At 36.0% G+C, this 25,801-nt stretch overlaps 1 protein-coding gene across 1 annotated transcript in view; it reads left to right on the top strand.

The window, feature by feature from the left end:
• Window positions 1–25,801, top strand: part of IMPG2 (interphotoreceptor matrix proteoglycan 2) — an 84,317-nt gene that overhangs the window by 2,130 nt on the left and 56,386 nt on the right. The window contains exons 3-4 of the mRNA XM_033135498.1: window positions 20,153–20,319; window positions 23,748–23,779. Coding sequence (XP_032991389.1) covers window positions 20,153–20,319; window positions 23,748–23,779 — 199 coding nt within the window. The remainder of the gene's footprint in view (window positions 1–20,152; window positions 20,320–23,747; window positions 23,780–25,801) is intronic.

The raw sequence follows: 25,801 nt of genomic DNA, 5'->3' as shown, positions 1-25,801 counted from the left end.
GATTATACCTTTTCATTGCTTTGCTCTTGTGTTTATAAATTCAAGAGATACTATTGAATAGGACTCAACAAAAGAAAAATAAAACAGTCCTAGAATAATTGACTTTAAAATCCAGTTGCTATGAGTGGTATTATTGGAAAGGGACCTCATAGAGTTAAAAGGCCTGGACAGCGCATTGAGATTGCAACAATGTTGATGTAACAGTTACTGTCATGGTAAAGAGTATATATTTCATTTGTTATATTTTTGAAAATTAGGTAAAATTAGTATTTCAACATAGGTCTTGATTTTGAAGAGATTTCGAAGAGATAATTGGATTTTACCCTTAGAACCAAATAATTGGAAATTGGAATGAGAGATACACTTAATGTCCAACGAAGGATCTTAGCTCTTTACACCAAACTAATTCAATCTAATGGTTTGCCCCGTTTTTGCTTATAGAGAATTTAGTGTATGTTGCTAGTTGGTTTAACAGATTAGAAAAATATTTCCATTTAAGCAAGAAGCAACTACATTTATTTTATTTAATATTTTTTAATTAATTGGGGTGACATTGGTTAATATAATTATGTAGGTTTCAACTGTACATTTCTATAATACATCACCTATATATTGTACTGAGTGTTCACCACCCAGAGTCAGTTCTCCTTCCATCACCATATATTTGACTCTTTTACCCTTATCTACCACCCGCCTCCCCCTTCACCCTCTGGAAACCACTGCAGTGTTGTCTGTGTCTATGAGTTTTTGTCTTGTTCATCTGAGCAACTACATTAAACCTAATGATTTGTAAAATTAAACAGATGCTTAGGGTGCTTGGAGTAGAATGTAATTAATAGTATATTCTCTCATTTTAAAAAAGTCATGTTTGTAGTTGGGCCGTTTAAAGTAGACCTTCATTAAGGTTTACTTTGATGGATTTTAAACTGCACATATTTAAAACATGCATTTGATAAGTTTTGCCAAATGTATTTACCCTTGAAATTATCACTACAATTAAGATAATTAATTTATCAATCACCCCAAACATTTTCTCATGTGTCTTTGTAATCCCCCCTTTCCTTACTGTCTCCCTTTACCCCAGTACTGAGGCAACTGCTAATCTGCTTTCTATCACCATGTATTAGTTTGCATTTTCTACACTGCTATACATAAATATAATTATACTATATACTCTTTTTTTGTCTGGCTTCTAATAGTTGTTACTATTTTTTTGTCTAGTTTCTCATTTTATTTTGAAATTTCATATTACTATTTAAACAGTCAAACAATGTATCTAATACAAATAGGAGGAAATTAGTTAACAATAGTAACTTATTTTAAGAAACAAAAGCCAAACATGAATTTATATTATTTAAAAGAGTTTCCATGCTCTCTCTTCCTCTCACCACGTGCACATAAACATGTGCCCTCACATAACACAACTTCGAAGCCTATCTCCCACGGTCAATTTTTTGGGGAGGACTAGGGAAAGAACTCTGAATTGTAAAAGCTGAAAGGTATTTTCTTTTGATGTTTTTCTTTTTCTCTTATAACTCTTCAAGATTTAAAAATGTTAAGTGACCATGCTGTAGGTGTTGGAGAAAAAGGAGTACTTCTCTTTTATTATAATCTCAGGAAAATTAGGAATCTCTCTATTTCTTTCTATAAACACTGTCCAAAGCTCTGAATGTCAATGTTTGTATCAGAAACACCTACAACACTATATATATATATATGTATACATATATATAAAAGAAATATATATAAATATACATATAAAAGAAATATATATATATATATTTTTTTTTAATTGGGGAATATTGGGGAACAGTGTGTTTCTCCAGGACTCATCAGCTCCAAGTCGTTGTCCCTCAATCTAGTTGTAGAGGGCGCAGCTCAGCTCCAAGTCCAGTCGCCATCTTCAATCTTAGTTGTAGGGGGCACAGCCCACCATCCTATGCGGAAACTGAACTAGTAACCTTGTTGTCAAGAGCTTGAGCTCTAACCCACTGAGCCATCTGGCCGCCTCTCCGGAAACTCAGTGGCAGCTCATTGTCTTCAATCTAGTTGTGGAGGGCGCAGCTTACTGGCCCATGTGGGAATCGAACTGGCAACCCCCACTGCTCAGAGCTCACGCTCTAACCACCTCAGCCATCCAACCGCCCAACACTATATATTTTTAAATGTAAATGATTTTACCTTGACTGTATGTCTTTGCTCACTCTCCTTCCATTTCCCCCCATGTTTCCTAATGTTACAAATTGTTTTGTGGTTTAATTTCTAAATGTAACAAAATTATTACATACAACATGATTTTTAAATATAATACCAGAGAGTTTAATTCTGAAAATCAAGAGTTCCTTTTACCCTTCATTCTCTCCCTAACCCTTCACCCCTCCAGAAACCACTTTACTTTTTTCTGTTTTTCAGTATTTACTGGTTTTCTCCTATGACAGGTTTCTAATTTTCCTCCATTACCTATTCTGCCCTTATTCCATCTAGCCATAGAACCCTATGCAAAGCTAGAAACTTCCCTCTCCAGCCTGTCTTACTGGTACATATGGCCATGCGACTAAATTCAAGCCAGGGGTGTCCGAGCAGCTTAAGATCGCAAATGTTAAAAATGAAAATGATGGTCATCTATTTCCCTTCTTTCTTCATTGCCAAAGAAAACAAATGTGGTTTAGTGAACCAGCTTCTATTAAGCAGGTGAGAAAGATACCTGGGAGGAGTGCAAAGCAGTGAAAATAAACAAGCTTGGGTGCCTGGAGATCCTTATGGAAGGTAACCCTGGTGTGACCTAACCGTCCATCTATAGTGAACTGTTCTGGGAGACAGCTTCTGGGAGACATTTAAGGGTCTGAATTTTGAGGTTTTATTGTTATAACAATTAACCTATATCCTAATTAATGTAGAAACTGGTATTTTATTATTTTTTTAAATTTTAAGGCATTTTATTTAGGTAGAGATACAATATCATAAAATGTTATGATATAATAAAATATAAAATAAAATAAAATAACATAGCTTTACTCTGACAGCTAAGGATTGATGATTATGGCTATGAATATGTTATTTAAGAGTTTTTGACCAGAACTAACCAAATATTTGTTTTATTTTTGAATACAGACTACAAAAAGTCTGAATTTACTAGGGGGGTAAAAATCCCAAATTGGATGGAGCACCAGATGTTATGGGATTTCCTTTAATATGGCCTGAGTTGGAACCACTCTTTCCTTCAGTCTTTGTTCTTGTTTTATTCCTTAGTTCCACTGGGGGTGGGGGGGGAAGAAAATCCTAAAATTTGATAAAAAATAAAAAGATAAGTGGGAATAGAATTATTAGTTCAAAATTATTTTCCCTTAAACTTTGAAGTGGTGTCCCCATTATCTTTTAATAGCTAGTTGAAGAAATTTCTTAGCTATCTAATGCTATTTTAGATATTTTTCTCCTTTTTAATAATTTTCAATTTCAGTTGACACACAATATTATATTAGTTTCAGATATACAACATAGAGATTAGACATTTTTGTTACTTATGAAGTGATCACCTCAATAAGTCTAGTACCCACCTGGCAGTATACATAGTTATTACAATATTATTGCCTATATTCCCTATGCTGTACTTTACATCCCCATGACTGTTTTATAACTTAGCAGTCTAATTCTTGTTCCATTGGACTATTATGTCTTTTTATTTGTTGTTTTCAACTCTCTAGAATAATTAGATTTGTCTTGTTTTACTTGGTGTACCAACATATTTTTTATATAACTAAAAGATTTCTTCAAAGGTGAACATTTTTTCATTGATTTTGTTGGACATTGTAATCTTTTCTATTTTAATTCCTATGCCATTCAGTTCTGGGATATTTTTGCTGTTATATTCCTGATATTTTTTTTCTCTCTATTTTTTTCAATGTCTAACTTCTAGTTCAGATCCTATTCTCTACTTGAAGTCACTCTGGACAAGTATAGCCTATCTTAGTTTCTTTTAGCTTGTGAACATCAATAGCATCTCCACTTAGAACATGAGGTCTGAACATGTGTATGCATCTCTATGTAGAGAAGTGTTGGTGTGCATTTCAGAAATCTGACTATAGTTTCCAATAGTGGTTTTACCTCCATAACTGAATTATGTGATCGCTGAAGCATTCGTTATCTTACCCTTATGCACACTTTGTAATTTCCTCTGCTAAATCCCCCATAATATATAGTGGATAATGAAAACTGCTTACCTCACCATTGATATCAATGGTTTACGATTCTATTATTACCTTAGAGCTACACAGTTATAAGAAATCTCCCTTGGCATATCTCTGACCTCGAAGTGTTAAGTATAGATGTTGTGAATATTACGTTAAACAACAACTTTTCTCTTGTTCACCCAATACTCTTTTTCTGATTGTACACCTGTAAACTCCTGTACATCCTTCAAGATATCTTATTGTTTGCTTTTTCAAAATGCAAATATAGATTTTTCCTATGATGTGATAATCATCTTTGAATAACTTTTTATAGCGCTCAGTTTGTTAATAATGCTGCTTTACTTAAATCCATTTCTTTCAAACTAACCTGCCTTCTATCACTGTGTATTAGTTTGCATTTCTGCACTTTTGTATGTAAGTGTAATCAAACAATGTACTCTTTTGGTCTGGCTTCTTTTACTCAGTATAATTATTTTGAGACTCAGGTGTGACCTTTTTGTGTATCATTACTTTGTTACCTCCTATTGTTGGGTAGTATTCCATTTTATGGGATATTCGCGTTGTTTTCAGTTATTGGTGATTACAAAGAAAGCTGTCATGAACATTTTTGTACAAGTTTTTGTGTGAATATATGCTTTCATTTCTATTGGGTAATAGGAGTGGAATGGCTGGGCCACATGATAGGTGTATGTTTAACTTTCTAAGAAACTGCCAAACTGTTTTCCAATATGGTTGTATCACCAGCAGTGAATTAGGATTCCAGTTTCTCTACTTGCTTGCAACACTTGCTATAGTCAGTCAGTCTTTCATAACTTACCATTCTAGTGGATATAAAGTGATGTTCTGTGGTTTTAATTTACATTTTCTTAATAATAAATGATGTTGAGCACCGTTTTTCACATCTGCCGTTGGTATATCTTTTTGTGGTGAAGACTCTATGCAAATATATTGTCCATTTAAAAAATAATTGGGTTGTTTGTCTTATTTTGAGGTATAAGAGTTCTTAGTATAGTCTAGATACAAATTCTTTGTCAGAGTTTTGCATACCTTTTTCTCCCAACGTGTGTCTTGTCTTATTATTTTCTTGATGTCTTTTGAGGAGCAGAAGTTTTAAATTTTGATAAAGTTCGATTTAACATTTTTTTAATTAAAATTTATTGGGGTGACAATGTTTAGTAAAATTACATAGGTTTCAAGTGCACAATTCTGTAATATATCATCTATATATCACATTGTGTGCTCACCACCCAGAGTCAGCATATATTTGATCCCCCTTACCCTCATCTCCCACTCCCTTTACCCTCTGGTAACCACTAAACTATTGTCTGTGTCTATGAGTTTTTGTTTGTTTGTCTTGTTCCTTTGATGCTTTCAGTTTTATATCCCACATATCAGTGAAATCATATGGTTCTCGACTTTTTCTGTGTAACTTATTTCGCTTAGCATAATAATCTCAAGATCTATCCATTTTGTCACAAATGGCTCAACATCACTAATCATCAGAGAAATGCAAATAAAAACCACAATGAGATATCACCTCACCCAAGTCAGAATGGCTGTCATCAACAAGACAAATAATAACATGTGTTGGAGAGGCTGTGGAGAAAAAGGAACCCTCATACACTGTTGGTGGGAATGCAGATTGGTGCAGCCGCTATGGAAGGCAGTGTGGAGGTTCCTCAAAAAATTACGAATAGAATTACCATATGGCCCAGCAATCCCTCTCCTGGGTATCTACCCAATTTAACATTTTTTTGATCATGCTTTTGGCATCAACTCTAAGTTTGCACAACCCAAAGTTACAAAAATTTTCTCCTATATTTTCCTGTAGAAGTCTTATAGTTTTCAGGTATTACATCTAGGCTTGTGAACTTTGAGTTAATTTTTGTATATGGATCAAAGTAAATTTTTTTGCATATGCGTAGTCATTATTTGAGCACCATTTATTAAAAAGATTACCCTTTCTTGCCTTTTATGCCAATATCATACTGTCTTGATTACTATAACCTTTATAATAAGTCTTGAATCACACAGTGTAAGTTTTTCAACTTTGTTCTTTTTCAGATTTGTTTGGTTATGCAAGGTCCTTTGTCCTCCATATAAATATTAGAATCAGCTTGTCAATTTCTACAAAAAAGGCTGCTGGGATTGTGACAGGGATTGGCTTGAGTCTATCAATCAATTTGAGAAGAATTGTCATCTTAATAATATTGAGTCTTCTGATCTATGAACAAGACATATCCCTCCATTTATTAAGATCTTCTTCAATTCTTCTCAGCAATGTTTTATAATTTCAGTGTATAGGTCTACATACCTTTTTCAAATCAGATTTATTGATTTCACTTTTTTTCATGCTATTGTTAATGGTATTTCAAAAAAGATAAATTTCCAATTGTTCCTTGCTAGCATATAGACATACAACTGATTTTTCTATATTGAGCTTTTATCCTGCAACTTTGCAAAATTCACTTATTAGTTCTAGTAGCTTTTTTAGGGTTTTCTACATAGATGATTATTTCATCTGCAAACGAAGATAGTTTCACTTCTTATCTTCCAATTTGTATGCCTTTTATTTCTTTTTCTTGCCGTGTTGCACCAAATGGATGTTTCTTTGTGCCATGATTATGAAAGGAAAATATATTACCCTAAAAAAAGACTGCTCCGTCCTGGCTTTCTATTTCCTGGATAAGACGCACCACCTGACCCCTAGTAACAGGATTAAAGACAAATTAAACGCTGTCATTTCCTTCCTCAGAACATTGTCATCACATTTTTCCTTCTTCCAGTTTGCAGAGCAGGTTTTCTCTGCTAGAAGAAAGGTATTTGTAGATTATTTATCTCCTCACAAATAGAAAGTTATCTTCAGCAGTAACTAAAGGCTACATGAAAATTATTTGGCAAGGATGCGACTTCTGAACAGTTAGGTACCCTTCTAGGCCAAGTAGTGACGTATGTGGCATTTGTGTCTGGTAGAGTTTTGCTTTCCTTAGTACATCTTTCCTTGAATCATGCTGATTTTGCTCCTCTCTCTATTGTCTGCAGTGTCCTATCTAGGTTTTCACTATCTGAGCTGCATGAATGCTCCAGACATTTCCATCCCCACCCAGTTCTCCTCTGTTGAAATGTAAAATAAATATTCTGAATTCTATCATTTCAGATTAGTTAATTGGAACTCCTTGTCAGATAGCCCCCAGTTGAAAATTCATTGGATAAATAAATTAGCGTTCTAGAAGGAATTGCATTTGTTTTACAGTTTTGTTAAGATATAATTTACATACCATACAGTTGACCCATTCAAAGTATAGAATTCAATGGATTTCTAGTATACTCAGAGAAATGAGCAACTATGACCATACTTGATTTAAGAATATTTCACCATTTCAAAAAGAAATTCCTCACCTTCTAGTAGCTATCACTCTCTTATCCCTCTGTCTTCCCTACCTCTCGCCTCAGGCCTACGCAACCATTTATCTATTTTCTGTCACTGTAAGAATTGCCTATTGTCATATGTCATATGAATGAGATAATATAATATGTGGTCTTTTGTGACAGGCTTCTTTCACTTAGTATAATGTTTTTGAAGTTCATCCATGGTGGATCATGTATCGGTACTTTATTCTTTTTGGGGGTCAAATAATAATATTGTACAGATATACCACATTTAGTTTATTCATTCATCATTTGATGGGCATTTGAGTTGTTTTCTTTCTCTTGAGTATATATTTAGAAGATTCTAAATCTCCTAAATACATATTCTACTATATATAGTAGACTGTCTCAGTCACATGAGGAACTGTCAGATTGTTTTCCATAGTACGGACACCATTTTACATTGCTACCAGCAGAATATGAGGGTTCTGATTTCTCCACATCACTGCCAGCTCTATGATTTTCCTTTGAAAAAAAAATTATTATAACCGTCCTAGGGGGTGTGAAGTGGTATCTCTTGGTTTTAATTTGGATTTCTCTAATGACTAAAACGTTGAGGCTCTTTTTATATACTTTTTGATTAGTTGAATATCTTTTTTTGAAGAATGTCTTCAGATCCTTTGCCTCTTTTTAAATGGGGTGACTTGTCTTGCTATTACTGAGTTATAAGAGTTCTTTATATATTCTGGATACAAATCCGTTATCAGGTAAATGATTTGAAAGTATTTTCTCTCATTCCGTCGGTTGTCATTTCACTTTCTTGACTGTATCTTTCATGAATAAAAGTTTTTGATTTTGATGAAGTCCAATTTATTTATTCTTCTTTTTCAAAATTGTTTTGGCTGTTCTGGGTCTTTTGCAGTTCCATTTGAATTTTAGAATTTGTTTGTCAATTTCTAAATAAGTCAGCTAGTGTTCTGATGGGATTGCATTCAAACTGTAGATCAGTTTGGAGATACTGCCATTTAGCAATGGTAAGTCTTCCAATCCATGAAAATGGGAAGTTTTTCCCTTTATTTTAGATTTTCAGCAATATTTTTTGGTTTTCAGGGTATAAGTTTTATACTTCATTTGTTAAATTTATTCCTAAGTATTTTATTCTTTTTTAATAGTTTTGTAAATTGAATTGTTTTCTTATGTTCATTTTTGGTTTCTTCATTGCTAGTGTATAGACAGACACACAATAGATTTTTATATATTGATCTAGTATCCTGAAACCTTGATGAATCTGTTTATTAGTTCTTATAGTTTGTAAGTAGGTTTCTTAGGACTTCCTGTATTCAAGCTCATGTCATGTGCAAATATAGTTTTACTTCTTTCTTTTCAATTTTGATGATTTTATTTCCTTTTCTTGCCTAGTTGCCTTGGCTAGAACCACTGATTCTCACTTTTCTTTTTTTTTCTTTCTCTTTTTTTTTAAAAAGATTTTTATTGGGGAAAGGGAACAGGACTTTACTGGGGAACAGCGTGTCCTTCCAGGACTTTTTTTTCCAAGTCAAGTTGTTGTCCTTTCAATCTTAGTTGTGGAGGGTGCTGTTCAACTTCAAGAGGTTGTCCTTTCAGTCTTAATTGTGGAGGGCACAGCTCAGCTCCAGGTCCAGTTGCCGTTGCTAGTTGCAGGGGGCGCAACCCACCATCCCTTGCGGGAGTCAGACTGGCAACCTTGTGGTTGAGAGGACGTGCTCCAACCAATTGAGCCATCCGGGAGCTCAGCGGCAGCTCAGCTCAAGGTGCCTGTTCAATCTTAGTTGCAGGGGGTGCTGCCCACCATCCCTTGAGGGACTTGAGGAGTTGAACCCGCAATCTTGTGGTTGAGAGCCCACTGGCCCATGTGGGAATCGAACTGGCAGCCTTCGGAGTTTGGAGCATGGAGCTCTAACCACCTGAGCCACCAGGCTGGCCCTGATTCTTACTTTTCTTATCAAAGTTTAGTAGATTTTCCTGAATAACTGTTTATTCCTTTGTTGTATACCCTTAGGACCATTTCTAGACAATTTAAATGGTTGTTTTTTAAATAATTTTCACAGTTTTGCTGGGAAGTGGGTTCATGTAGCTCCCCACTCTCTCATGTTGTAAACAGAACTCCAGGAATTGCATTTTAATAGACTAGATATAAAATGGTTAAGCTTAACTTAAAAGAATGAATATCTGATGGAGATATTTTACACCAAGCATTGAATTGTGGGCTTTTTGTAGAAGGTAGGGACATCCCCCAAAAGCATAATTCGTAGGAGACAGTTTATGCCATTCTTCTGTGAATCCATGAGAGACAAAGAGAAAGCCCGCTGTGAAACCTGGTATGATTTCTATCACTTCTAGATGTTCCAACTACATTTATTCAGCATTCAATAATATTTTTCTAAGATTTTAAGAAGTTTTTAAAGCATACAGAATAGTTGAAAGAATGGTATAGTGAACATCATATTCTTACCACCTAGCTCTAGAGTTAACATTTTGTTATATTTGCTTTATGACATATCTATCTATCCAATTATCTTATTTCTTGGACATATTTTGTAAGTCAAAGACATCAGTACATTTCCTCCTAGACCCTTCAGCATGAACATCATTAATTAGAGCTTAATATTTGTTTACCTTTTTAAAGGTGAAATTTACATAGAGTAAAATGCATATATCTCAAGCATACCATTTGGTGAGTTTTGGCTAATGCACACACCCAAAACTCCTTTTAAATTTTGGGACAGTATCACCCCCAGAAAGCGACCTTATTTCCCTTCCCAGACAAGCCTCTCCCCACCTCCCATCTACCAGGCAACCACTCTAATCTAATTTTTTTAAACCATAGTTTAGTTTCACTTATCCAGGACTTTATATAAGTAGAATAGTATGTACTCTTTTGTTGAGGCTTCTTTCACTCACTTTTTGAGATTCCCTGATGTTGTTGCATTAATTAGTAATTTGTTCCTTTTGATTCCTTTGTGTGACCATTTGTTTATTTTCCTTTAATGGATACCTGGGTTGTTTCCATTTTTAAGTTATTAGTAATATAGTTGCTCTGGCATTCCATATAGTTTTTCTATGGATATATGCTTACCTCTGTCTTGAAGGAATACTTAGGAGGGGAACTTTTTGGGTCATAGATTTGGTTATATTTACTTACTTGTATATGAGAAATTACCAATATTTTTTCCCAAAGTAGTTGTACTATTTTACACTCTTGACAAAAATGAGGGTTCTACTTGCTTCACTTTCTTGCAAAAATTTGGTGGTGTCCATGTTAAAAATTTCAGCCATTCTGGTTCATGTGTGGTTTCTTTAATTTGCATTTCTCTGAAGATAAATGATAGTGAGCATTTTTTCACATACTCATTGGCTATTTGTATCTATTCTTTAGTGAAGTATCTACTCCAGTCTTTTACCTATTTCTAAAATTGGATTATTTGTCTTTTTTACTAGTGAGTTGTAGGAATTTTTTGAATATCCTAAATACTATAATAGTTCTGTGTCAGATAATGTATTTCGAATATTGTCTGTCAGACGTATGGCTTGCTTATTCATTTTTATTTATAGTGTCTCTGATGAGCAGGAGTTTTTAGTTTTGATGAATTCTAATTTCATTTTTTTCTCTTGTAGTTGTTGCTTTCTGTGTCCTGTCTATGAAATCCTTGCCTATCCTCAAATCATGTTGACATTCTTCTGTGTTTTCTTTTAGGATCTTCATAGTATTAGCTTTCATATTTCAAATTACTTTTTGTGTATATTATGAAGAAGTTACTGAGTTTACTTTTTCTTTCTTTACAAATATATAGTTATTCGGTCTCGCTATATATATATATATATATATATATATATATATATATATATATATTTTTTTTTTTTTTTTTTTTTTTTTAAACAACAGAACTTTATTTTCTCTCAGTTCTGGAGTCTATGCGTGTGAGATAAAGGTGTTGGAAGGGTTGGTTTCTTCTGAGGCCTCTGTCCTTGGCTGTTTTCTCCGTGTATTTCATGTTGTCTTCCCTCTGTCCTTATTCTTTGGTTTTTGTTTTGTTTTTTATTGGGAAACATTGGGGGACAGTGTGTTTTTCCAGGGCCCATCAGCTCCAAGTCATTCAATCTAGTTGTGGAGGGTGCAGCTCAGTTCCAAATCCAGTCACTGTTTTCAATCTTAGTTGCTGGGGCCACAGCCCACCATCTCATGCAGGAATTGAACCGGCAACCTTGTTGCTAATAGCTCAAGCTCTAACCAACTGAGCCATCTGGCTGCTCTGCTGGCCTCTCAGTGGCAGCTCCTTGTCTTTAATCCAGTTGTGGAGGGCGCAGCTCACTGGCTCATGTGGGAATCCAACCGCAACCCTGTTAAGAGCTCGCGCTGTAACCACCTGAGCCATTCAGCCAGCCCAAGGATTTTTTAGTGAGGCTAAATTCTTGCCATACAGGATAAAGTGAAAGTCAGAAAATAAACATACATGACCAATAGATGTTCCATATAGTTACCATAGCATTTCTATTTCTCAGGGTTCTATACTATGTGGAGCAACAAAACAAGACTAAGTATGTCTTAAAACCTGCCTCTTAGACTATGGATATTTTCATCATGGGAGCAGGCGTTCTTGATATTGGATCTGTGTGACAGATTCTTGGAATAGACTTCTGGGGTCGGGGGGGCTTCATAAACCACCTTAATTTTAATGCAAAGATTTTTGAGTACATGTGAAGTCAGCTGGTGGTCTCTTCACGTCCATCTTCCCAACCTTCCTTACATTTCCCAGCTTCTCTTGCAGTTAGTATGGTCATACATTCCAGCCAATGAAATATAAGTGAGAGCAAAATGAAAATTCTGTGGAGTGCCGTTTGAAAAAAAAAAATAGAGGGTGCCCTTCTTTTTCCTTTCTTCCCACCTATCTGGAATATAAACAAAATGGCAGGAGTTGAAGCATTTCCTGGGTTCATGAGTGGTCCGAGAAATGAAAGCTGTGCACAGTAAAGCCGTACAATAGAACTGGCTTAGTTTTCCTACCCGCCTGTGGTTGTCAAATTACCTCTGGACTGCTTATCTCCAAATTATTACATGAAGGAGAAGTAATCTTGTATCTCTTTTAAGTTTGGGATTTTCTCTTTCATCCTAAACTATTTCTAAGTGATATGGTGCATTTATATAGGAAGTATTTCCACATTTTCCATTCATTTCTCAAAAAGGCATTTGATGTTGTAATAATTACTAATTTCTTGACTAGAAGGATCTGTAAACCCTAATGGGACAAAGTGTGGTTAAAAAAACAAACAAACAAATTATCTGACAAGTCTTTTTTGTGATCTTGTGGGATCCTGATCATTTGACAGTATTGAATATAAATTAAGCTAATCCTTTAGTACTAGTTACTAGTCACTCTATGTTCATATTTCTAGCATGGATGTGGTTTATATCTTTTATGAACCAAGTACATGGAATTTCAGTCATTTTTCTCTGTGAAATGACTACTCTTTCAGGGTACTAGAACAAAGGGTGCAGTTATTTGCTGCTGGGCAAACATTAATGGAAAGGGGCCGTTGAATTGAAGTGGCAGGGGAAGCAAGTTGGAAAAAAATACTTGGTTGGAACTGCATAGGGGTTTTGAGGACAATGAAAAACTTGATCAAATTGTGAAATATTCATTTTTGGAGATACTAATTTTAAGAGTAAGAACAACTTGTGAGGAAAAGGGATTACTATTTGATGTTTAGTATATATAGTATATGATGTATGTGACTAGTATATGAAGAATTGCTATATGATGTCCTACTTTTTCTTTGGCTGATATTTCTTCTTTGGTCTTTTTATTTATTTATTTATTTATTTATTTGTTTATTTATTTATTTTACTTAACTCTGATTAATTATTGATAGTACTGTGAGTGTGCTCATAGTATTTTGAGACTAGTCTTACTGTTTAATTTATTTCTTCTTTATAAGTTCCTCTACTCTCTCTCTCTCTTTTTATTAGTTTCAGGTGCACAAGACAAAGTAATACTTAGACATTTATCATTTATATCTCTCACACTATGTGAAACCCCCTTCCCCCATCCATTATCCCTCTGACATCGCACAGAGCCATTACATTTCCACTGTCTCTATTCCTAATGCTGTACTCCGCTTCTTGTAAATATATATATATATATATATATATATATATATATATATATATATATATATAAAATTATAGTTGTCATTCATTATTGTTCAGCTTCAGCTTCAGGTGTACAGTGAAGTGATCAGGCAACTACATCATCCCTGAGGTGGTCTCCCAAATGGGACAAGTGTCCATCGGATACCCTACAAAATCTTTACAACATTATTGATTACATTCCCCAAATTAATTTTCAAAACCCCGTGGCCATCTTGTGGTTACTGACTGTTTTCTAATCCCCTCACCTTCCCCCTTATCCCCCCCCCCCCCGCCCATCTAGCAACCCTCAGTTTTCCCTCTATGTCTCCAAAACTGTTTCTGATTAGTTCATTCACTTATTCTTTTCTTTAGATTCCACATATAAGTGAGATCATATGGTATTTGTCTTTCTCTGTCTGACTTATTTCACTTAACATAATGTTCTCTAGGACCATCCATGTTGTTGCAAACGGTAAGATTTCTTTCTTCTTTATGGCTGCGTAATACTCCATTTATAAATGTACCACAGTTTCTTAATCCAGTCATCTACCGATGGGCATTTCGGTTGTTTCCATGTCTTGGCTATTGTGTATAGTGCTGCAATAAACATAGGAGTGCATAAAGATTTTTGAATTAGAGTTTTGGATTTCTCCGGATAGATACCTAGGAGTGGAACTGCTGGATCATAAGGTAGCTCCATTTTCAGATTTTTGAGATACCTCCATACTGTTTTCCATAGTGGCTGCACCAATCTGCAATCCCACCAACAGTGCACAAGGGTTCCCTTTTCTCTACATCTGCGCCAACACTTGTTGTTTGTTGATTTCTTGATGATAGCCATTTTGACTGGGGTGAGGTGGTATCTCATTGTGGTTTTTATTTGCATTTCTCTGATGGTTAGTGAGGTTGAGCATTTCTTCATATGTCTGTTTGACAGCTGTACGTCCTTTTTAGAAAAATGTCTCTTCATGTGCCCATTTTTTAGTTGGGTTATTTGTTGTTTTGGAGTTGAGTTGAGTGAGTTTTTTTATAAATTTGTGATATTAACCCCTTATCAGATATATCATTGGTAAATATCTTTTCACATTCAGTGGGATCCCTTTTTGTTTTATTGATGGTTTCCTTTGCTGTGAAAAAACGTTTTAGTTTGATGTAATCCCACATGTTTATTTTTTCTCTTACTTCCCTCGCATGAGGGTGTATATCAGTAAAAATCTTACTCCAGATAATGTCTGTGAAGTTTCTTCCTATATTTTCTTCTAGGAATTTTATGGTTTCAGATCTTACATTTAAGTCTTTAAGCCATTTTGAATTTATTTTTGTATATGGTGTAAGGAGGTGGTCCAGCTTCATTTTCTTGCATGTGTCTGTCCAGGTTTCCCAGCACCATTTATTGAATAGACTGTCTTTACCCCACCGTACATTCTTGCTTCTATTGTTGTAGATTAAATGGCCATATAGGCATGGATTTATTTCTGGACTCTCTATTCTGTTCCATTGATGTATGTGTCTGTTTTTATGCCAGTACCATGCTGTTTTGATTACTGTAGCCTTGTAGTATAATTTGATGTCAGGTATCGTTGTACCTCCCACTTTGTTCTTATTTCTCAAGATTGCTGAGACTATCTGGGGTCTTTTATGGTCCCATATAAATTTTAGGATTATATGTTCTATTTCTGTGAAAAACGTCGTTGGTAGTTTGATAGGAATTGTGTTGAATATGTATATTGCCTTAGGCAGTATGGACATTTTAACTATATTAATTCTTCCTAGCCATGAACATGGTATGTGTTTCCATCTATTTGTATCTTCTTTCATTTCTTTCTTGAGTGTCTTATAATTTTCTGAGTACAGATCTTTTACTTCTTTGGTAAATTTATTCCCAGGTATTTTATAGTCTTTGAAGCAATTGTAAATGGGATTTTTAAAAAATTTCTCCTTCTGATGTTTTATTATTGGTATATACAAATGCAACTGATTTCTGAATATTAATTTTGTATCCTGCTACTTTACTAAATTCATCTAACAACTCTCATAGTTTCTGGCTGGAGTCTTTAGGGTTCTCTATATATAGTATCATGTCATCTGCATATAATGACAATTTTACTTCCTCCTTACCAATTTGGATGCCTTTTATTTCTTTTTCTTGTCTGATTGCTGTGGCTAGAACTTCCAGCACTATGTTGAATAGAAGTGGAGAAAGTGGGCAACCTTGCCTTGTTCCTGATCTTAAGGGGAATGGTTTTAGCTTTTCCCCATTGAGTATGATGTTAGCTGTGGGTTTATCATATATGACCTTTATTATGTTGAGCTATGATCCCTCTATTCCCACTTTCTTAAGGGTTTTTATCATAAATGGCTGCTGGATTTTAACAAATGCTTTTTCTGCATCTATTGATATGATCATGTAATTTCTATTTTTCATTTTGTTAAAGTGGTGTATCACATTAATTGATTTGCGGATGTTGAACCACCCTTGCATACCAGGGATGAATCCCACTTGATCATGGTGTATGATCTTTTTAATGTATTGCTGAATTCTGTTCACTAATATTTTGTTGAGGATTTTTGCATCTATGTTCATTAGAGATATCGGCCTGTAGTTTTCTTTTTTTGTGGTGTCTTTGTCTGATTTTGGGATCAGGGTCATAGTGGCTTCGTAAAAAGTGTTTGGGGGCCTTCCCTCCTGGATTTTTTGGAAGAGCTTGAGGAGAATAGGTGATAATTCCTGTAAAGCCATCCAGTCCAGGGCTTTTGTTTGTTGGGAGATTGTTGACTACTGATTCAATTTCCATGGTGGTAATCAATCTATTCAGGTTTTCTGTTTCTTCTTGAGTTAGCCTTGGAAGGTTGTATGCCTCTAGAAAATAGTCCATTTCTTCCAGATTGTCAAATTTGTTGGCATATAGTTGCTCATAGTAATTTCTTAAAATTTTTTGTATTTCTGCGGTGTCTGTTGTCACTTCTCTTTCATTTCTGATTTTATTAATTTGGGCCCTGTCTTTTTTTTCAAATGAGTCTGACTAAAGGTTTGTTGATTTTGTTTATCTTCTCTAAGAACCAACTCTTGGATTCATTGATCTTTTGTATTGTTTGTCTGGTTTCTATTTCATTTATTTCCGGTCTGATCTTTATTATCTCCTTCCTTGTACTCCCTTTGGGCTTATTTTGCTGTTCTTTTTCCAGATCCCTTAGGTGTGAAGATAAACTGTTGATTAGTGATGTTTCTTGTTTCTTTAGGTACGCCTGCATTGCTGTGAATTTCCCTCTTAGGACTGCTTTCGCGGCATCCCATAGATTTTGGGTCGTCGTGTTTTCATTTTCGTTTGTCTCGAGATATCTTTTGATTTCTTCCTTGATCTCCTGGTTGACCCATTCATTATTTAGTAGCATGTTATTCAGCCTCCATGAATTGGTCATAGCACTGTGGTCAGAGAAGACAATTGGTATGATTTCAATTTTCTTAAATTTATCAAGACTTGTTTTGTGGCCTAACATATGGTCTATCTTGGAAAATGTTCCATGTGCTCTTGAGAAGAACGTGTATTCTGCAACTTTGGGGTGAAATGCTCTGAAAATATTGATTAGATCCAAGTGGTCTAATGTGTCATTTAAGGCTGTTGTTTCCATATTGATTTTCTGTCTGGAAGACCTGTCCCTTGTCAGAGGTGTGTTGAAGTCCCCTACTATGATACTATTGCCTTTCATAGCCAGGGTTTCTCCATGCTCTGCAAATTTAGGGTTAGAGAGGATTTGTTTACAGAATTTCAATCCATTTCTATACTGTTTATGTTCATAACATCTCAAGATCCGATTGAAGAGCGCGTTCTCCTTGGGCGGGAGGCTTACAGCTGGCCTCCTTCTGGCTCCTCCCGCTGCTCCCACCACCGCCAGGCTCAGTCAGTCTGTTTGTCCCACCACTGCCACCGTTCCCTGGGTGCTTCAGCCTTGATTGCCCCGATCTACTACCGCCACCAGACCTCGGGTGTCACCGTGTCACCCAACCCTGAGACCACCTGCCCCTCGTTGTCCTTTTTCCTTTGTCACTTAACTCTGCCGCCGCCTCCCCGTCCCCCCCCCCCCCCGCCCCCCACTGCTCTCCTTCGGCGGTTCACGTGGTAACTCGCAATATTTTTTATACTTTCTCTTACCTCATTTTATAACCAGACCTTACGTACATTCACTTTTTGTTTGTGTTTACCAATCCTGACTTTCACCTTTGCATTCTCTTCAGCTCTGCCTCAGCCAGTCACTCACTGTTGGACTCTACTTTATGTTGTAGGATCAAAAGTTTTAAAGAACAGTAATTAGGCTCCGGTTAGTTCACTGAAAGAGAAACTAAGTGTGCAACCCAAGGTTCAGTTCAACCCTGAAAAACCAACTGATAGAGAAACCTTCAATAGTTCACTCTGTTAAAGCTTAGGAGTTGATCTTTGGCTTAGAGTGTTTTCTTCTATCACACAACTGTCAGACAAACAGAATCCAATGTGATAATAACATCTATCTGATACTCATGTAGCACTATGCTGTTTATAAATTACTTTCCCAGTAAGGTAAGCAAGGAAGTAATTATTCATACCATTAAGAAAGGAAGTTGACTACACTGAAGCGTTGAATGGCTATGTAAGTTACCCACACTTATCGAGCTAGTACACGGAATGCTAGGGCTAGAATTCAGATCTTCTGATTCTGTGAGTTTAGCGGCTCCACCTCAATGTGCTGCCTGTTAACTTTTCAATCTTCTTGAGATGAAAAATAATTTCCTTGATCTCTGTCCATTTATATCCTTCTTTCTCTCTCACCCCTCACCTCTTTGCTCCCATCTCAGTCTATTTATTGTCATGTCCTGCATCTGGCCAGTGAAGTGGTTACAGTACAGCAAGACACGCAGGGCAGACAGCCTATTTAGCATCCTTTCAGATTTGATGCTATGGGATTACTTAGCAGATAGATTGAATTAGTTTTTATTTTAATACAGCAGTATTCTTGTATTTCTCCTAAATATCATTTTCTGTTCTTTTAAATTCTCATATCTTTTTAAAATTATTAGATGTTATTTTTTAGGGAAGTTTTAGGTTTATACAAACAGCAGAAAGTCCAGAGAGTTACCTATACTGCCACCGTCTCCACACTGATTCCCCGTTATTAACATCCTGTATTAGTATGTCACATTTGTTGTAATTGATGAGCCAGTATTGACACATTATTCTTAACTAAAGTTCTTAATTTACATTTGGGTTTACTCTTTGTGTTTTACATTCTGTGGGTTTTGACAAATGTATAATGATACGTATTCACTATTACACTAATACATAAAGTCGTTTTACTGCCCTAAAAATCCACTGTGCTTCATCTATTCATCTCTTTTTACCCCCAACCCCTGGCAACCACTGATCTTTTTACAATTTTCTTAGTTCTGCCTTTTCTAGAATGTCATATAGTTGAAATCATACAGTATGTAGCTTTTTCAGATTGGCTTCTTTCACTTAGCCATATGCACTTAAGTCTTCTCCATGTCTTTTCATGGCTTGAAGCTCATTTTTTTTTAACCGTTTTAAGTGTACAGTTCAATGGCATTAAGTACATTCACACTGCTGTGCAACCTTCACTACCATCCCTCTCCAGAACTTTTTCATCTTCCCAAACTGAAACTTCGTACCTATTAAACAATAACTTCTCATTTGTTCCTCTCCCTAGCCCCTAGCAACCACCATTCTATTATACTTTCTGTATTTATTGATTTGACAAAACTGTTTCTTGTCGGGAGAATCATACAGATATTTGTCCTTTTGTGACTGACTTATTTCACTTAGCATACTCTTCTCAAGGTTCATCCATGTTGAGCCTGTGTTAGAATTTTCCTCCTTTTTAAGGATGAATAATATTCCATTGCATGTATAGATTGCATTTATTTATCCATTCATCTCTGGATCAACACTTGGGGTTGCTTCCATCTTTTGGCTGTTTTGAATAATACTGCTGTGAACATGGGTGTACAAATACCTGTTCAAGACTCTGGAAAGCTCATTTTTTTATTGATGAATAATGTTTCATCATAGGGATGTACCACAGTTTATTTATCCATTCACCAATTGAACTATGCTTAACATCAGCTCCACTTTTATAAAGCATAAACATATAAACATGGATTTTTTTGTTTTAAAGAGATGGGGAGAAAACCCCTGCCTATTAGGAGGTGAGTCAATCCCCTTTGCAAAGGAAAGAAGTGGGAAGTAAAAAGTCTCTTCAGATCTGAAAAGTTGAAGCAGGACATAAGAAACAGAAGGGCTTTGATTGAGAATCATTCCCATGTCCCTCCAGAAAAGACGTTGTGGGCAAGTGTATCTCAGGAATCTGAATAAACCGGTCCATGATCATCTGAGAACTCTAAAGTGTGTTAACTTTTCATAAAAATACTTCTGTTTTTCAGTGTGTCAAGAAGCTGTCTGGGAAGCCTTCAGGACTTTTTGGGATCGCCTTCCTGGGCGTGAGGAATATAGTTACTGGATGAATTTGTGTGAGGATGGAATCACAACTATATTTGAAATGGGCACAAATTTTAGTCAGTCTGTGGAACACAGAAGCTTAATTATGAAGGTAAGTGTAGTAACAAAGGAAGGAATTGCTGGACCATGGATGGAGCGAGTACACACAGCTAGGGCCTAAGGCAGAAAGAACAAGTGGCAAATCCCTGCATTGCTCTTTTTGTTGAATTAGGCTGTTTGAGTGAGCTGCCACATAGGATACGTGGCCTAGCCTTTGTATCCCTAGCTCTGGCCATTATATAAACATCATTAATCCACTAAGAGCCTTTGTTTATAAATGTAAATATTTGGAAATAGTACTAAGCAAAGATTTCGGCTAAGAATATAAATCTGTGAGAGTCAAACATTTTTGCCAAAGTTTTACAAATTATCAATTCAGATTGGATACCAGTGACTACCAATTATTCTAATTAAGATAGAGGATATAGTTCGTTGAATAAATGTTGTGTAAAGTATAAATATGATGATAATTAATGAATTTGCTTACTTGTTTTCCTTGTTTTAGACATTAGTTTATTCTTAGCAAAGGATAAGTAAGCATGCACATAGACAAATTATCTGACCACCTTCTCCTTTTCATGGAGCATGCATGTATTCATGAAAAGAAAACAAAACTGTTTAAATATATGTGGCAAATTTTTCATACTGTCTGATATACCCTGTATCGATCTCCCTGTCCATCTCTTCAAGTCTTACACACCCTCAGCTCTGATATAATTTTTCTTGTGAGGAACCAACCCCCAATGTAGCAAATTTAGCTCCCAGAATTCTTTGAACTTCTAGAATTCTTTATTCATTCTTTAATGTTGTACTTCTTACATTTTATTATTATTCGTTTATATGTGACTAATTCCTCTCGTAGACTATAAGCTGAAGGGCAAGGATTATGTCACTATTATTCATTTTTCATTCCACGATAAATTAAATGTACAATAAATATTTGTTGAAATAAAACTAAGCAATACCTACATATTTTTCCTGTTTGCTGCAATTTATAAATTTTATAAATATTATTTTAAATATTGACTTTAAATATTATGTACCTTAGCAAGACTGAGGAAAGAGTTATTGATGACATAACTCTGAGATATTTTTACTTAGATTAGAACATCTTAAAGTAACATAGTATACTTTCCTATTCTTTCTACTTTTATTATTTTATGTCTAGCAAAGTCATACTATTAATTTCTTTTAACATTTGGTCCTACAGAGAGATGATCTCATTAAGTGGAGGCAAGTTGGGGGAGAGAAGGATGATCTGATAAACATGGGTGGAACCAAGACAAGTTTTGCAGGGTTATGAACATTTTGAAGGTGTGCAGATTTTTGTGTGTTTTAAAATGAACTCATCATTTAATCATGGTACCTCACATTTTAAGCAAATGTATTGCATATATTTTTCTTCTGTCACATTTTTTTAACTGCTCAGTATTAATAATTATAAGAATAGCTACCATTTATGCAGTATCTACCATGTACCCGACCATGTATTATAAACATTACATGTATCTAATAATCAGCAACCCTGCAAAGAGGTAGTAATGGCCCCATTTTATAGATAAGAACATTATACAAAATGAGTTACTAAATTCCTTATCCTAGATCATAAAACCAGATGGGCTGGAACTTAAATCCAGACTCAGTTTTCTTTTCCAAATTCCATATTCTTTCCCCCATACCACTGGGCCTCCCTTCTGAATCATTACCAGTTTCACACATTGCAGTGGATAACATGGAATAGCTGTTCAGTGAAAAAAGAAACACACACAGATACATATTTATATTTGTATCAGCCTTGTCCATCTCAATTGTGTCCATGGTATGGGATCAACTGGTAGAGTAGGAAATATATGTGATGTAGAGTTAGCATTGCCCTAACCGGAGCCTCTTGGGATATTGCATTGGAAGGTGTCGCTTACAAGTGGAAATTTTAGTAAGTCTAGTTTTCAAGGCATAGGAAATATACTTTCAATAATTATTTAGTAGAATAAGCGAACAAAGGGGATAATGTGTAACCTGGATTGAGTCTTACATCACAATACAAATTAGCTAAATGAGGAGGAGCTTGGGATAGACATTCTAGGCAGAGGGGACAACATGGCCCAGGAGTTTCTAGGGAATGACTTGGGCCGATGTACCAGAAGTGACAGGCGATCAGGCTGGCAAAGTGGATAACTTAACACTTTTGTATTTAACTCTCTAGGTGATAGGAAACCATTGAAGGGTTGGAAGTAGGTGAGTCACAGGGGCTGATTTGATAGTTTTTAATTTTAAAATGGTTACTATGGTTTTTAGACACCATAGGATAAAGTGGAACAGAGACCAGATTGGATGCTGCTTTCGTACTCCAGGCCCAAGGGGCTGAGGGTCCCAACTAAACCATGAGATAGAGAAAGGGAGCATGAGGGACATAAATGGGGAAACAAGATTAGTCCTGCCTAATCTTGTTTAGATTAAAGTCATGGATTGGTGGGAGTTGGGTAGAATAAAAGAATGGTCCAGGAAGCCTCCCAGTTTCTAGCTCCGATGACTAAGACCCAGAACTCAGGCTGAGAAGCAGTTTTATAGATGGTGGGTGGACGGAGAATGAGTTCACTTTTGAAGTATTGATTTGAGCCACCTGTGAAATGTGAATTGATTGATATTTAGGTATGAAGACAGGAGAGTGGTCAGGGTTATAAATACAGCTACAGGAATCACCAGTCTTGAGGTGGTAATTAAAACCATGAGAGTTGCTGAGATTATTCTAGGAGAGTCTGTAGAGTAAGAAGAGCAGTGAGTTATTTATAAATGTGAACTTAGAGTCATAGTCTCTCCATTGTACAGATGAGGAAATTGAGGCCTAACACCAGAGTGAGAGAAAACAGGACTTGGAACGAGGTTTCTGACTCCAAGTTAGTGTTCTTTTTATCATATTAGTCTCAAAACAAAACCACTAAGTTAGAGGAAACTTGAGGACAATTTGATTTGGAATGCCCCAGAGGAATAATCCAATAATTGACACAATTTGTCTTTTTCTCTGAATTCTGGAAAGGCACATTTATCAGTTATTTTAATCTACATGTTTATATTATTCTAGAATGAGAGTTACTATAAATACATTAGATCACAAAATACTTTAATTCTCAGTCCAGGAAAGGTTTATGTAAAACTGTACCAATTTCTAACTTGTAGACTATTTGGAATGATTAGCAGGTAAAGTCTATTAATCTGTGCCCATTAAAAGAGAGCCTGTAAGCTGATGGAGCTTTGGGACCCATAAATAGAGACTGAATGTAGGGATGGTCTCACAGTCACAAAACAAACTTGGCATTGTTGGTACCTTGCTTTAACTATTTGTCTAACCGTAAAGAGTAATGATGTCAATTCTATAATGGTAGGGCATTCTGTTCTCTATGCAATAAGTTTTATTTACAGCTTAAGCGTATTAACTGTCTTGAACTCAAACATTCATTTAAAAAAAATCTTTGTTTTCCTTAGAAACTGGCGTACACAAAGGAAACTGTAAGCGGGTGAGTGTCTTTTTTCCCCTAAATTCATGTTTGGCAACAGAGATGTATCCTACCTACTCCAAGACTCACCCCAAATTTAATGGTCCCTTTCTATTTTCTTGCCAGTTCCTGCAATGACCAGGCCTGTGGGTAAGTGACAAATTCTTTTCTCATCGTGAGGCCACTTGCCTTTCCAGACCACCACCATAGCCACTGTGCTTGTTTACTGTCTGACCTTACCAGGGGGCAGACTTGTTCCTCTCTCTTGGTGAGGAAATAGATTTCTGGAAATGGAATATGGAATGATATACTGTTGTTGCAGCTCACAGGCTAATGATGAAATTACTCTGAAATGGTACACCTTAGTGGAGAAGAGTTTATTAGATGATGGGTGGTGGTGTGGATCGCTTTACTGAGGAATAATGGCTATGACCGTGAAGTATAATAATATAATAGCACGACCTTGATGAATCCTCCAGGGTTATGAGTCTTGGCTTCATTGGCCTTTAGGCTTAGGGTTAAGGTCAGTTCTGGCTCCTGAGCAGTGGCAGGACAAATCAGATCATGGAAGGTGAGGGCTTCTGAGCTTTCAGGGGCTAACGGTTTCCAATTTTATCCGTACTCAGAATATCTAGATTATGCCAGCATGTGGGTGATTATTTCGAAACACACCACTAGGGCACGCAATCCCGGAGAGTCCAGAAGTTTGCCTTAAATTACAGGAAAGGCAGATTGAAAAACCAACTAGGTGAGTCAGTGTCCAGGCAAATGCATAGTTGGGGTATACACATATATGTGGGTGGTAATGAAGTGCATGTAAGTTTCAGATCAAACATGAGTAAACAGGAGGGAAGTAGGACTCTGTGGTCTCACTTATCTATACAGCTAATGTTACCACTGAGTGTACGTTGGGGTCTGGGTTTGAGCCCCTACTTAGATGTGGGGCCATGTGGTTTCTTGAGTGTGGGCTCCTTACCACTGAGAGGCAGTGCTCGGAGATTCCTGGTGGTTGCCGTTGCAACACACAGGAAGTGGACTAAATAATCTGGTGAGTGCCAGTAGTCTTCTTGGTTGTACCTAATAAAAATGATAGCACATTTTGTACATCTTATATAGTTAAGAAGTACATGAATACTAAATAGATACGGCTCTGAACCTGGAAGAAGCCCTGAAATTTGCTTGTGGAAGTGGCCGTTGGAAAGATTGTAGTTTGTGAGTTATTGTAAAGTGGTGGAAGGAGGGTTATCTGAAATAGGATGGGAAGTTGTGACACTATAGGAGGATGTGTGTGGCTCGTCACACATGGGGTAAACTGAGGTAGCTGGGAAATGTTTGGGATGTAGCACACATATGTGTTTTGTGTATTCCTGTGTGGCTTACTTCAGTTGGGTACAGTTTTCTGTGTTCACCAGTGTTTCTTGCAGTGAAGTTGTGTATATGTAAAGGAGAAATTTGCATTATGCTCCGTTGTTTCCTAATATATTAATCACATTGGAATACATTCACAAATAAGCATCATTGCAAAACTGTATCATACATTTTTATTGATAAGTCACTGTCTATATTAGGGATAAGAGGCAACTCAAAATATTATTCACTATCCTTGGGAAATAAGGCATGTATAAAAGTAACAATACATATGAACTAAAATGTAACTGAATTTTCTCATACAAAGGAATACTCTTCAACCATAAAGAAGGACTGAATGACTGATAATGCACGGTGTATGACTGATAATGGACTGAGGACTGATAACATACAACACAGTGAACCTCAAAAGCATTATGCTAAGTGAAAGGCATTAGATAACAGATGCAAACGACTGTATGTCATATGATTAAAAATATACATAAATAATTGAATTTTGAGAATTTAAAAGTTTGTACCCTTCCCATGAAACTAGAGCAGATCAGGTTGGGGTTGGGTGAAAACTGTCAACTGTGGTAGTTGCTAAAATGGGGTGACCTGGAGTCAGGTTAACACTGGAAGGGACACCATGAGAGTGGTCGAAGAATTCACGGAACACATCTTTCTTTACCTTGA

The sequence above is a fragment of the Rhinolophus ferrumequinum genome, chromosome 2 (assembly GCF_004115265.2).
Source record: "Rhinolophus ferrumequinum isolate MPI-CBG mRhiFer1 chromosome 2, mRhiFer1_v1.p, whole genome shotgun sequence".
NCBI lineage: Eukaryota > Metazoa > Chordata > Mammalia > Chiroptera > Rhinolophidae > Rhinolophus > Rhinolophus ferrumequinum.
The sequence above is the reverse complement of the archived record's forward strand: the minus strand, read 5'-3'. Positions and strand labels throughout refer to the sequence as shown.